The sequence below is a fragment of the Rhopalosiphum padi genome, chromosome 2 (genome assembly GCF_020882245.1).
Source record: "Rhopalosiphum padi isolate XX-2018 chromosome 2, ASM2088224v1, whole genome shotgun sequence".
NCBI classification, from domain to species: domain Eukaryota; kingdom Metazoa; phylum Arthropoda; class Insecta; order Hemiptera; family Aphididae; genus Rhopalosiphum; species Rhopalosiphum padi.
Window position 1 is genome coordinate 17,209,591 of NC_083598.1, and position 15,750 is coordinate 17,225,340.

General features: G+C 28.1%; 1 protein-coding gene across 1 annotated transcript in view; it reads left to right on the forward strand.

Moving 5' to 3' along the window:
- The window catches only part of LOC132919542 (muscle-specific protein 300 kDa), a 135,809-nt gene extending 120,525 nt beyond the window's left edge, over window positions 1-15,284 (forward strand). Inside the window, exons 106-122 of the mRNA XM_060981223.1 lie at window positions 4,254-4,766; window positions 5,166-5,333; window positions 5,402-5,896; window positions 6,009-6,571; window positions 6,629-6,935; window positions 7,004-7,138; window positions 7,327-7,472; window positions 7,549-7,744; window positions 7,854-8,183; window positions 8,302-8,508; window positions 8,578-8,951; window positions 9,025-9,199; window positions 9,284-9,484; window positions 9,860-9,994; window positions 10,118-10,402; window positions 11,401-11,456; window positions 13,805-15,284. Coding sequence (XP_060837206.1) covers window positions 4,254-4,766; window positions 5,166-5,333; window positions 5,402-5,896; window positions 6,009-6,571; window positions 6,629-6,935; window positions 7,004-7,138; window positions 7,327-7,472; window positions 7,549-7,744; window positions 7,854-8,183; window positions 8,302-8,508; window positions 8,578-8,951; window positions 9,025-9,199; window positions 9,284-9,484; window positions 9,860-9,994; window positions 10,118-10,402; window positions 11,401-11,456; window positions 13,805-14,021 — 4,503 coding nt within the window. The 3' untranslated portion in view covers window positions 14,022-15,284. The remainder of the gene's footprint in view (window positions 1-4,253; window positions 4,767-5,165; window positions 5,334-5,401; window positions 5,897-6,008; window positions 6,572-6,628; window positions 6,936-7,003; window positions 7,139-7,326; window positions 7,473-7,548; window positions 7,745-7,853; window positions 8,184-8,301; window positions 8,509-8,577; window positions 8,952-9,024; window positions 9,200-9,283; window positions 9,485-9,859; window positions 9,995-10,117; window positions 10,403-11,400; window positions 11,457-13,804) is intronic.
- The last annotated feature ends 466 nt before the right edge of the window (window positions 15,285-15,750 follow it).

The window sequence follows — 15,750 nt, forward strand, 5'->3', positions numbered from 1 at the left end:
ATGTAAGAAAGTGTTAGGCGGTTTATTTTGCATATTATGTTGATATTTTTAATATATATTTCTTTTTGAGTATACAAATGTATGCATATTTCATGGGTTCCAACGGTTCTATAATATGTCTAGTTCATTAAATTCACAACCACTGAATTAATTTAAAAAAAAAAAAATGATATTTTAATTTGTAGTCGAACTCCCATTTCCGTATAGTTGACGTGCTAACGTAACACTTCATTTGATACTTATCAGCTCGATTGCATTTATTTAAAGAAAAACAGTATTTCAAAAATTCAATCCAACCGTAACTATAAAATTTTCTATTTGAGAAACACGATTTTGTTAGAAAATGTATTACCATTTGCCAATATGCACATCCACAACTACAGTCGTCACACACGCGTTCGAAAAATAAAACGTGGCTATAGACGTAATGTTGTCGTACTTCGATAATCGCGCCATTTATCCGTGTATTATGATGTGTGTCGAGGCGACAGCGACGACGCTACCGCCAGCCACACGCGATAGTCTCGCGCCAGCAGTAGTACCGCGCGTACGTGTCAAATTTTTTTTTAAATTTGTTTCCGCGATCGCCGCCGCCGATGTAGTTGTTGTATAGGATTCGCGCCTACAACAGCTGTGCACACCCAAACACTGAAGCCCGGCTATAGAACCGAATAAAAACGATTGGGTAACTACGACAATAATATTAATAACGATAAATATAACAATATTATTGTGTACCATTAATGACGGATTCTGTCGAGAATAAAAAAAAAAATTACGCGAGGTTAGGTTAATAGTTAATAAATATATTATATTATAGAAGTAAATAGCTCGTACATAAAGATATTACCCAGTGTGCTGTACCATAATTTTGAAAGCAAAAAAAAGTATATAATAAGTAACCAATTTTAAAGAAATGCACGAACAATATACTTAAAACCTTAAGAAAATTGGTTTTTTTTAAACATTGACTCGACATTTATAACTTATATTATATCTGATTTGTTTATTAAAAACAAATCAATGGATAATAATTATTTAACTCATAAATAATCAAATTGTCAAAATATTAATTTTTCAATATTAAAAATGCGTAGTAATTAACAATAAATACAAAACTGAAAACCTCCGTCTAGGAGGACAAAAATCTCCTATTTCTATTTATTTATATATAAATTCGACACTAATAATTTTACCAACCATTGTATAATTATGTTTACTATCTGAGTTAATAACGAAACGTAATCACTTATTATCATAGTAGGTAATAAATAATAATTTTGTAATTTATTGAACTAATAAATTTAATATTTTAGTGAGTACTACTTTTGTTATTTTAACGAACATTACTTCGTACATTATTACGTGTTTAAAACTTTAAATTTTTATAAAAATTGTTGTACTAAGATAATTTCATATAAAAATTATCATTATTAAAATGATTAGTAAATTTTAAGTAAAATAATCAATAATCAATATTATCAATTATCATATTGATAATTTAAATATATTAAAAAATAAAAATAATTCCTATGTTAACCACATGATAATAATTCACATACTGCCTATTTTTTGGATTAAAATATGAAAAAATGTTATTTAATAATCAAACTTTAGGTTAGTGGTTACACGATTTAACTGTTTATAATGCTAGTTTGTAGAACGGTGATAACCTAGGTACCTATATTGAAAATTAAATAACAAAAAATAATTTTCACGCTTTAAATTTTTCATGTCCTTAAAATATTAATTAATTCTAATAAAACATAGAATTACACTTAAACTTTGATTATCGAATGACAATCTTATTTTGTCATTTCCAGTATAAGATGAACAAATATTTAAATCGAAGGTCTTATGAAGACTAAGTAATATTTATTTTACTGGGTTTTTCTCTAGAAGTTTGTTATCTTTTAGCTAACCTTAATATTTCACTTAAATTTCAAGTACAGTAATTTATTTTTTTTATAGTACGTCATAAATCGATATCGATATTGATTACATCATGTTAATAATCATTCATTTACTAACATAGTAGCTTAATAACAAAACAATAGTACAGATGTGGTATCAATCATAAGAAAAATATTTTGATTGAATTAACTATTTAAAGAAACAATGAACATTATTTAAAATAAATAATTTATTTTTAAAAACTACTTTCTTTTATTATTTTTGATCTGATTAATTGATTTCAAAAATATATTACACTCATTGAGATTATACTAATGAAATAAAGGTATCATTATCTCTATTAGTCTTTTTTAAATGTTTTATCATCTATGATTATTAATACCTAACTATTTTTAAAAATATTAAAATAGTTTCTGACTATTGTTTATAATTGCTATAATAAGTAATAATACCTTACTAATTTAATCAATGAGTGTAATACAGTTATACCTATCCTCCTAACTCCTAAATAAGTATTAACTATTATTACTCGTATGTAAAATAAAGGAAACAATTTCACTGGTATACCTTCTCATATTAATACTAAATGTAAAAATACAATCACAAATATCTCCAAATTCTGCACTTATTATTATTTAATAGTCATAAAATTTAATATTTACAAAATAACATTATTTTATAAAATATTAATTTTAATGATTTTGTAGTTTAAATAGTTCTTAAATATCTGTAGATAATAAATATTTTAATTTTTTTTAAGAAACAAAAATATATAAACTACTTGTGAATTACATAATTAACTATAATATTTTTTTAATTAAAAATAAAAGGCCACTTATCACCATATCTATAATAGTTTAATGTTTTCTTGTATATGTAGTTTTTCATTTTATTTTTCTATAAAAAAAACTCCAATTCAAATTAACACGAATTTGAATAACAGTAAAATATAATCGATTATATATTGGATAAGTTTTAAATAATATAGAAAATAATAATCATTAATAGTCATAATAATGATAGACATTAATTTATATTAAATTTCAAATGCCTAGTACAAATTTATTATTGTAATTTTAATCTGTTATAAATATTAGGTAAATACTAGGTAGTTATCAATAATATTATTTTACATTATTCAGTTAACAAAATGTAAATAATAACAATCCTAATAGTCCTATAACGAATAGATATTTATAATATTATTTTTAATTTCATATACAAACATTTTTTTTTAGGAGCCGTTAAGTATATTTATTTTAAAATATTTTTTTTTTCCATAGTTATTTACAACACTTAATAAACTCAATTACATAATGAGTGTTAACAATATAATTTATTTGCTGAAATGATAACTTCAATATATTATACACACAAAAACCACTAAAATGTATATTATGCATTCTGATCATACTAAACAACATCAGCATAATGAATAGCAAATACATATAACTTTTATAATTTAACTTGTTCAATGCCATATAGTTTCACTGTATAAATAACTCGTGGTTTAAGTCATAAAAACATACTGTTATATCATAAACTTAATAAATATAAAAACCATTCAAATATTTCTTAATCTATACAAACTCAGTTATACAACATAATTTATGATTTTGGATGGATTCTTAGGAAGCTATTTAATATTTCTTTTCTTTTTAATGGTTTGTGGTACGTTTAAAAGCCAAAAAGTTAAATTTATTACTTAAATAGACTGTACATTGACCTACACATATAACACCTATGGAGTAATAATTATTTAAACTTAACGTTTAGTTTTCAAGAAATTGTGAAAAACTATGAGAACATTGAAAAATATTAGTAAACACTGCTTTAAAGAAAACATTTTTAATGACTTTCTAAAATAAATATTTGTTGTTGATTATATATTTAATGACTTCTATCTCACAACCCACCCACAATTACTGTATCACAATTTTTTTATTTTAAAACTATCGTATTAAATATAGGAAAATGTTAACAGTTTATACATATATATATATTACTTTTATAATGAGTTTATTTTAATTTAATATTCATCGTTACTTTCACTAAGCTGAGTATTAAAACTTCTGGAAAGTGGGAATCTTATAATACATTCGCATTTATGTTGCAAAATATGACTGCAATACATATGTGAACAATATGGTTATGTCTATAATTAATGATTAAAGCATTTAATATACTATTTAATTATGTGCGTGTATTGGTTAAATGATTTATTTGAATTATTTAACCACAACAATAATTGGTTCGTTCGATAAAATAAAATACGTGCCAATAATCCATCATTAAATATTTACTATATAATTTAATATTAACCACTGATTTATTTATAGGATGTACGCAGCTTATATGACAAGGAAAATAAAACTATTTTGGCTGACATTGAAACTCTGCGTAGAAAAGGAGACAAAGACCAAATTGATGAAATAATTGACGGAGATCTGAAGCAATGGAATGACACTGGTGTAGCTGTAAAACAATTGGTAGAACGTTATGAAAAAGCATCAAAAACGCTACACAGTTATCAACAACTAAGAGAGTCAACGAATGATTGGTTGAATAATAAACTTTTGTCAATCGAAACTACAGAAGATGTATCAGATAAAACAAAATCAATTGATAAACAAAAAGAAAATCTGGTCGAATTACGGAAGATGATAACAGACGTGACTGAAACTATTGGACTAAATCCAGATGATGCGCCACTAAACGAAATCGAAGAACTTAGTTTAAAACTAGAGAAAGTCCAAAAAGTTCTCGCTGCACTCGGAGATGTTGCGGACAAAAAGAACAAAATGTCGGACAACATCGAAGATGCGAAACGACTTTTACATGATATCGAAAAAGTATGTTCTCAATGTTTATTATAAATTATAAAATACATTTGATAAAAATGTAGTAGTTATACAAAAACTATAGGTATCTTTACCACTTATTGATTTGCCCTCTTTACTAATAATCCGATAAAAAGTTTTTAATGGTTCTTGAAAGTAAAAACAAAGGCGTGCGATATTCAACAAAAACAATTTACAAAAACTTTAACACCTTTCCAGCGTTGGTATTATAAAACTTTAAACGTAATTACTATTATTCTCATCTTAAACAAATAAAGTTATATACACTAAATGTATAATATACTAATATACCTACCACAACATTTTACACTCAAATTATTATTTTTTTTTTTTTTTTGTTTAGATAATAATATTAAATGTAATTTATAAACGTATTGATAACCTTTTCAGAATTCATCAAAATCCACCAAAAACAATGAAGAGAACTTAAAGGAATTAAGAATGAAATTATTAGATTTAAACAAATCGAAAAAAGAGATGGACGAATCTTTTGACATAGATAACTTTGAAATATCATTATGTGAAAAACGAACATACTCTATCATCGAAGTATTCCAGGTAAAATCAACTAGATGAGACTTCGTTATAGAATTTTTATGAAAATATTTTTATTTTTTTTGTTTTAGCTCTGGCAGCAAATATTCAAAGAAACTTTCAAGCAATATCGTAAATTATCGTGTTCTTTACTTGAAAATGAAAACAATGTCGCTGTATTTGAACTATGGCACGACTATTTGATGTATGTACAAGAATTTTTAAAATCTCCTGTTCCTGGTGACTATCATTCGTTAACAAGTCATGAACGACTTTGTCAAGTACACCAAGAAGTATTGATCAGTCAGATGGATACTATACCCAATTGTATGAATAAGCCAGACATCATCTCTGAGCCAGTAGCAATGGAAAGATTTACATCGTTAATGGATTTACACAATGAAACTATGACAGAACTCGAAAGCACTCATCAAGAAGTGTGGACCAAACTAGGCCACTGGAAAGAATATAGAACAAACGTTAAAAAAGTTTATGAATGGTTATGGAAGGTTGAAAAAGTTCATTCAAATTTAAATCTTAAATTTATTAACACTAGAAGACTGCCACGATTAAAATCTCAAATAACTGTAAGTATAAAACTTTTAAACTTAATATTACCCCGATTGAAATGTAAAAACCATAAATTGTCTACAATTTTATATTGGTACCTTTTTTTTATTGTTTGAAATTATTTTTCAGAGTTTATTAAATAATTTAGCCGTAGAACGTTCTCAAATTAATGATTTAGAAAATCGTCAAAATACCATCTTCGAGTTCTGTGATAAACCTACAGAAACCGGCTACAGAAAAGAACTGATAGCAATTAGTCAACGAGTCAATGAGATCCAAGCATCATTAGAAGTTTGGAACGGTTACCTAGAAAACATAGAAAAGCTTACTACCTCTTTCGATGTTCAAAGCACGGAAATAGATCAAGTATTGCAAAATGTGCAAACTAAACTTGATACACTGAAAAATGAATTTGGATCAAATGAGGATATAGTGCCATCAGATAAACTGAAAACAGAGTCCAATAAAATACAGGAATTAAATAACAGTTTGAAACAATTAGATCCGCAACTTTCGTCTACCACGGATATACGAGACAAGTTAAAGGATTCCTTAGATCCTATAGAAATTCGTTCGTTTGGCCAAAAACTTAGGTTTTTAATATATCATCAAAAGGATTTGCAATATCAATTGTTCTTGTACTCTTGTCAAATAGATAATTTGTTATATAAGCCCCAAGAATTCACTCATAGGTAATATATACATAATATTTTATTTACATTTTATTTACAATATTTTTTTGTCAATAGATACACTAGATTTAGAAATTGGACTATTGATACCGAAACTCAGTTGAAAAATTTAACTAAATCTTTAAAAGATCCACAATTCGCTATTGATGTGTTGAAACCTGAATTTGAATCTCAGATTAATTATAAACAAAAAGAATTTAATTGGTTAAACGGAGCTGGAAATCAACTAATTAAGGCAGAATCCCAACTGAATCCTCAACTAGTAAAAACTACTGAATCTAACTTAAAAGAAATCAATGAAAACTGGAATAATTTAAATGGTTCATTGTATAAATATACTGTCGAATTACCTACAACAATTTTGGTAAGTTTAAATTATATTTATATTTTTTTTTTGTTTATCATCTAATTTGTTGAAATATTTATTTTAAGAATACAAATAAATTATTCGATAAACTCAATACCTTCAAAATTTGGATCAACGACTTAGAATCAAAAATAAACAATGCAATTGTTTTTAACGATCGTTCAGAATATAACTTAAAAGAAGAATTAAAGAGTTTAGATGTAAGTAATACTTTATATTTATTTTTATTTGTGATTGAAATTTCTCCAAATATATAGTCCAAATAGAATTGATTGTCTACTCAAAAAAAATTAATGATAATTTTTAATGGTTCTAAAAAACAAATATGCTATAGTTCTTATTCAATAAATCATAAATGTATTAATATTTAAAAAATGTAATTTTTAAGGCATTAAGTAATGCATATAAAGAAAAACAAGGTGAATATAACGAATTAATGGCTAGATGTAATGAGCAACTAGAAAACGATAAGAACACAAATGATTCTGATACCACACAAGATTTGCAGTGCCCGTCCAAAACCTTACCTATCAGGTATATATTACAATAATTACAGATCATAATTTTATTTCGTAATTACTTAACTAATTGATGCTATACTTATTTTCAGCTGGAAGAATCTAGAAAATAAAATTAGTGACAAACGTGTTCGCGTATTAAGTGCTTGGGAGGAACTACAAACCATACTTGGTTTAGTCGATGTAGAGACTAAATGGCTAAGTCGATTGAATATTGACGTTGAAGAACATAAAAAAAAGAAATTCGTAGAACATAAAAGTTTGTCTGGTTTAATCAGTAATTTCGAAGTAAGTAAATAAAAAGACCATACGTAATTTATTCTAAATATTTTGTATTTTTTTTTTTTTTTTTTTTTTTTTAATTACTAATACTTTAAAATTGTATTTACTTTATTAGCAAGAACAAAAAAACGCAAAAGATAAGTTTTCTAAGTTAGAACTCGCTGTTTCTATATCTCGTTCTACATATACTGCAAAGTTCATTGACGAAGAATTAGAAATAATTAGTGAAAAACGAGAATCCCTGTTGAAACAAATTGATATGATACTTATCATTCTTAAAAAATCATTAACACTGTGGAAAGACTTCATTAATGCACATGGAAGGGCTGTAGTAACTTTGACTCAAGTCGATACCAAACTGATTCAACTTGAATTATTAGATAAATCTGACAATGGCGAAGAAGGAAATGCACGTGTTATGGAGAAAAACCTTGGAAATTTACAGGTAACATACTTATATAATAATAAATATAATAGAACAATAAATAAAACGATTTTATTACATATTATTTGCATCGGGTGTATAAGATTTCATAAAATTGACATTATTTTATTTTATTTAGATATTAGAAATGGAGTTGAAAAAATATGGAGGACTACTCGAGAAAGCAGATGCATTAGGTCTGCAATTAATGACTAATAGTACTCCTAGTGATATAAAAAATATTCAAGAAATGATTGACGAGTACCAACTTTTATGGAAAGATATCAATAATCGTATTGAAAAATTAAAGGTGACATGTGTTCAAGAAACTTCGTGTAGAAAGAAGGTAAGCATTTAGTATACATATAAAATAATTTTTCAATAAACGTCATTGATTAAATTGGTTGACTAACAGCGATCAGTAAACGAAGAAGTTCAAGTAGAAACATTAAAGTTTGGCAAAGATTCACAAATACAAGTCGACACTCTTCCTACTGAATTGCTCAGAAAAGATTCATTCCAATACGAATTACAAACAGCAATAGCGAACGCTACTACCAACCTAAACGACTTGGAATTAGCTATACAAAAGTCTGACAAAAACTTGTCGAAAAACATTGCGACGTGTCAAATGTCCATAGACCTAATCAAACATCTCAGCGTCATATTAAAAACACAATGTGGAGTATCCGAGTCCGACATAACCATAATCAGGTCAGAAGAATTATTGGCCAAGTACGAAGAGCTTCTTGTAAATTTCCGATCACAGCAGCAAGTCGGTCAACCAAAGTGAGTAAACCGGCTAATTTAGTTGCAGTACGAGATTATCTTAATAAATAATAATCGCCATATTTGTTTTTAGAACTAGCAGTTCGGCGATGTGTCCACTGTGCTCCGAACAAAACTGGTCACAATTCGAGAACGACATGTGGCGCTTGGAACACTGGATACAGTCAACCGAAGCTAAGCTGAGTGTCCAACCGATGGTACCGCCATCGAAGATTGAACAACTTGAAGACGTCATACAGGAGCATAGGGTACGCAGTACGCATAGTACACGAAATAATCGGAGTAACGTGAACCATAATTATTAACACTTGCACTATCTATTTCGTTTACAGGAACTCCTTTTGTACTTGGACAGTCACCGCAATATTGTGCAGTCATTGAACGTAATTGGACACCATTTGGCCGAACATAGCAATGATGAGGAAAGAGCAGCTCAGATCAAAAACCGTTTATCTGCAACCAATTCCAGATGGGATCGTGTCTGTTTTGCGTGCACCGAATGGCAGACCAAATTGCAAACTGCACTTATGGAGGTATCAATCGTAACTAATTATTTAAATGTAATGCGTTATGATAATATATAGTGTGCCGATTACATGTCAAAGTTATTAACTTATTCGATCACAACCATAAAATCCGTACGAATATATACTTATTTTCTTAAAAATTTATTTTTGTTATTAAAAAACATCTTTTGCGTATTTGATATTCAAATGGGTGCTTTATCTTGTCCCATACGTGAATCGTCGAAAATAATATCATACAATTAATATCCAACACATTATAGACCTATCATTTACGAGCAATACTTTAATGTAGCGTAAAACCTCAAAATATCCGTAGTCAAAATAATATTATTGCATTTAACGTACATATCGTCCATAAATCATACTTCGCGTTTATTTCAGAACGATGAGTTTTACGGCGTAATTGACGAACTCGTCGATTGGCTAGACGAAACAGAACGAGCGATCAAGACGACCGAACCGGTAGACTTGGCCGAAGACACGGTTATCATAGTGGACAAATTCAACAAGTTTAAGGTATATTATTAATAATTAATACACGTTTGAAAAATTAAAAAGTTCGATAACGACGATAACCCAAAAACAGTTAACAGCGGAATTTTGTACCGGACTATTTTTTATACTTTGCTTTCTTATCAGAACATGCATGCGGAACTGGAGAGGTGTGAACCACGAGTGGTGTCGCTGCTCGAGGCAGCCGACTGGCTACGACAGGCTAACGAGAAGACTGGAGCAACGACGCGCTCAACTTCCGTCGCCACCTCCACATCCGATCAGACCATCGTCGACTCTCACGCAAGACTGTCACATCTCAGGGCTCGGCTTACAGTATTAATAAACATGACGGCTAGTTACGCGACGAAACTGGGCACGACCTTGGGCTACGACATGTCGCCGGACAGCGTTTGCATAAGACTCCACCAGGTACGATGCACCGAGATCCGGCCCAAGCCAAATATTATGATTTTCGCATATAATAATAATTATTGTAATACATATTATACTTATAGAGGCAGAACAATGCGTTTTTGTCGGAGTAATAGCTGTGAGGACGGATAGATCCGCCTCTTTCTTTGGGAATTTTTTAAAAACGATTTCACATCATTTTCTCGTATTACCTGTGATCTCCATAGCTATTTAAAATATAAACATTTAAAACGATTTGAAAAGAACGAATTTTTATGATAAAATATACCACGTGTGTTAAATGGGCACATGGAGATTTTTGTATCCATTTCATAATTCTTTCATTATATCGTATTACTTCACTCATTTTGAACGAACGCAATTAAAAAACGACGGTTCCTATATTTATCTTATTTCTTCGTTCTTGAGGGGTATTCATATGCACGACACGACCAGCGCTTCATGGCAGCCGGAATTATTGTCATTTTCGTATTATTTTTTGTCCCTGTTTCATTTTCATATTTTTATTCGTTTTACGATCTCGATTATCATTATTTATTTATTATATTATACATGACTATGTTGAAAATAGATGTTTCGTTATTTTTACTATAATTATTTACACGCATTTCGACGGGACCGCGTTTTCACACACGTTCGCTTATATTATTATAACATTTTATAATTATTGCTTATTATATTTATTACATATATATATATATACTGGACCACCAATAGACTGTAATATAATATATATTCTATAATATATTAATATTTTCATAGGACATTATTTATATATTTAACTGTTGTACGTATATATATAATATAATATATAAATTATATATTATACTGTATTTTCGCGTAGACCGTAACGTTGTTTTTTACATTTATTTTACTATTATTTTTTAAGTATTTTTATACATATATATATTTTATTTTTGATTCACATACGACATATACTGTCCTGAATTAGTCTGCACAGTTTTTTTGTATAATTTGTTGTTCCCGTTTTAAAGGTGGACGATACCAGCACTGCTATGAATCGATCCGACGAAGAAGAACCGAACACAAAGTAAATATTTTTGCACACTTTTATTAGTACATATTTATTATTTATCAATGACACTTTTTATTATTTTTGGCTTATTTAGTGCATTTCTTAATGAAAAAATAATAATATTAAGTATAATACAACTAAACAAATTATAAAATCTATATAAATATTGCGGAACCTAATTCAAATAGGTATTCTTAGATATACCTATATATTTACTATATAAATGGATGCAAATAAATGGGTTAGGTACCTAACCTAACATTTGAATTTAATTTTTATATAATATCAATGTAATATATTTATCAGAAACGCCAATAACCATTGCAGTTAATGTCTATAAATAAGTAAAAAATAATAGGGAGGGGAAGTAAAGTTAAACGTTAAATTATAGATACGTCTAAGTATAAAATTGAATTTTTTATATTCTGGTCGTATTACACTTTTGAGATATATCTCTTCTCTTAACCATTTCAGAAATATATTGTTTTAACGGTTAATCATATTTGAGTCCTTATATAGATTGAATTTAATAATTTATATTTTATTCATATATACAAGTTTCGTTTAGGCGTTGTGTAATCATTGAGCAATGAATATTTTAAAATATTTATCAACTTTTCGTTTACGTTTTTCACACGTGTTAACTCCAAAGACAATATAGGCACTTACATACATCTGTGATGTTTATGTACACGTATATGTCTATATATATTTTTAGACATATTATTTCTGTGGGGATGAAAACGTTCTGAATTTAGAATTTGGATGCAATCCAATTTACTGAATTTCAACTATTTCCGTGTTAGTATCATTGTAGATCAGTCTCATAGTTAAGCCTGTGATTTCTTACAAACATAGCACTTACGTTGCGGATAATTGAGAGTACCCTAGATCTATCAAGGTTAGGTTAAGTTATATTAACAGTATAAATAAATATCAAATAAAAAATAATTAATAACCAAAAAATATTATTTTAAAAACACACAGATTTAGTTGCGCATGTGATGGTAATACTTTTTTTAACTAATAGGAACTCGTAGTTAATGTATATTTGTGCTTGATAATAAAATCTAGAAAAAAAAATATACTAATGTCAATCATCATACGTACACAGGTCGGTGTCTATTTATTGTTAACTTTAACTTGTATAGTATTTAAATTATGCGATTGACTCAACACCGTGGTCCGAGCCAGAGTTGGTGTGTTGAAAATAACAGTTTGAAAACTGTGTTTTTATTAGATAAGTACATTTAAAACACACATTTTAAAAATCTTAATCCAATAACGATTAAAATTAAAATAGTGTCCCGTTCCAATTTACATTAACTCAAGTCATCGGCGCTTATAAATAAAGTAAAAGCCTACAATTTAAACTGTTTCCTAAAATAAACATACAAATGGATAACAATATATTATTATGTATTTATTTTATACATTATATAGTTTCATAAAATAGTGTAAAATAACGTAGGTATTAGATAAACAAATAATATCTAGTGCAGAAGTGCCGGATCTAGACATTTTACTCAATGCAAAAAGTAAAATTATGACTTTTTATCCCTTCCCATCCTAAAAAGTGTAAGCCAAATATGCATAAAGATAAAATGCATATTATCATTGATTTATATTTATATTATGATATTTAGTAAATGACTAAATACTTTATTTGTGTTTATAGACACAATATGAAATGAAACTAATCTATGCGTATTATACACTTTGACGAAAAAATATTTAGTTAAATTTAACTATAATATAAATTATAATTTGTCGATATGATATTAATAACCATACATTTTAATTTTTAGTCATAAAGCTTCAACGATCTGGTGTTTATTTTTTTTTTTTAGAAGTTTATTTTTATAAATTTTATTTAGTAAAATCGTTTAGTATATTTTTATATTCTAAACTTTTGACAATTTTATTATCTATCATAATAATTAACTGCAAATTTTCTAGTGTATTTTGAATTATCGACGATCATTATAGTAAAGACTTGATTCATTTCGATTGATAAGAACTTGCTGCAGAGGCATTTTAATTATATTTGATAGCATTTTCTTTTTTAATAAACAATATGTATAATCATAGTAGGTATTTACTATTTATCATTGACATTCCTATTTCGTAAATTGTGAACTCTTCGGCGAAAGTATCTCCCGCCTCCCGTCATGTATAAACCATAAATCCGGCACTGAGTCGATTATACATTAGTCCTAAATAACCTGTTTGCGACTCGGCGGTTGGTATTTTACTTGATAAACAACAGTCGCTCAAAAACTTGTTATAGTGGTACTATATTATTATGTAAATATACGAATAACTTATTATTAAACGTCACGCGACACGCGGTTTTTCAACAGTGTTGGCGGAGATGAAACGGTGCTGAGACGCGGCTACAGATTCTTCGGACGGGTGATGCGAGCGTCCCTGCCGTTCCAGGTGCTGATGCTGCTGGTCCTGGGCGCCGCCTCTCTGGTTCCGATCGTCGACGAGGAATTCAGCTGCATGGAGTCCAACAACATCGCCTGGAGCCTTTACCCGTTGCTCCGCTACCCCGGTGGACCGCCACCCGTATAGAGCGACCACGATGACCACCCCGCCACCAACGGACCACACGATCATACGTGTTCCTTACCACCCCCCCCCCCCACCACCACAATCACCCACATCGATCAATATTAGGATCATTATTGTCATTATTTTTTTATTATTTTTATCCTTATTTTTACTATTATTATTATTATTGTTGTTGTTGTAATTACTATTATTTCTAAACACACACATACACACTACCCGAGTTTAAATCGTTTATGATAATATTATTATATTATTGTGTTCGTCGTTTGTAACATTGTTTGGGGTATGTACCTCGTACCGCCGTTGTCTCGATGAACGAATAGCGATGACAGTGATTAACCAAAACCTATGCCATTAGAATATTATATGTCCGTTTCGAAATGTATTTTAAACAAACGAGATATATTGTCATGTAAAACAAACGCTTTAAACATTTTCCAAGTTCGTCCATCGATGAAGTGCTTCGAGTACTTTATGCAGCGTACCCACCTGCCACCGTCACCGATTTTTGGTTTTGTTATTGGTAATTTAGTGTGACGCGTTCGTCTATTTTATAGTAATTGACAGTAATTTAATTGTTAGAATTTCACTCTAATCATCATGATATACGACGTTAAATCAAAATTTAAACTAATTTGATGTTATAAAAATACGAGACTGTCAAAGTGCAGGGTACAAAAAAAAAATAGTCATTAATAATTAATAAAATATAATAAAAACCATGTATATTATTATTATACTGTCTGTGTTCATTGTTGAAAAAATATAAATACAAATTTATTGTGAACACGTGTGATTTGAACGTTTTAAAATTACTGTCAATTTATTAATGATAATTTATCTTTATAAAATAATAAATATATTTATATTGAAACGTATTGCGTCCATAAGAAAAAAAAATCATTAATAATTCGTTTTGTTACAAATGATTAAAGCGTTGTCGTTGTTAAGGTTAACTAAAACATTTAAACCTATTATCTAGTACTATATCGACTTAAGTTTCGTGCTTAATATTAACACTACTAACTCTCATATTATTGTTACTTATAAAAATATTAAAAATATAAAGTATTTTAACTTGTGGTTAATTTTAAAATTATTATATGTTTTATTTTTGATTTTAGCATTATATACATAATATATTTGATATTGATTATACCTATAATATATAATATATTACTATGAAAATTGTATTTGTTCGTTGATTTAAAATGTGTTATTTTATATAAATATCAAATATAACTAATATACAATACAGTTTTACATACGAAATTGTTAATTGTCTTATACCACAAAAAAGTGAATATTATAAATTTATAATTTTTATAATCTATACAACTCTACAGAGTTTAGAAAGATACACGACACACGTGTTTATTTACCTTCATGGTTAATTATATGTAGATACAATTTTGATCAGTGATGTGCTCGCAATAGATATTAGTTGCAATAGAATCATAATAAACCAGAGATTTAATTTATTAATAAAATTAACATCGAATAGTAGTTTTCAGTTATCAAAGTTAAAAATTTTAATTTAATAATGTCATACAATGCTATTTAAAAAATAGACTAAATAACTATTTAAACAGTATTTTTAAAAAAAAACTATATCTCTGAAATTGTATGTGTTAAACTCTTATAAAAAAAACCATTTTTATTTTGATCTTTAAATGCATCAAATTTAAAATATTTCATATCCAAAAAAAAATCATTTTAAAAATTATTC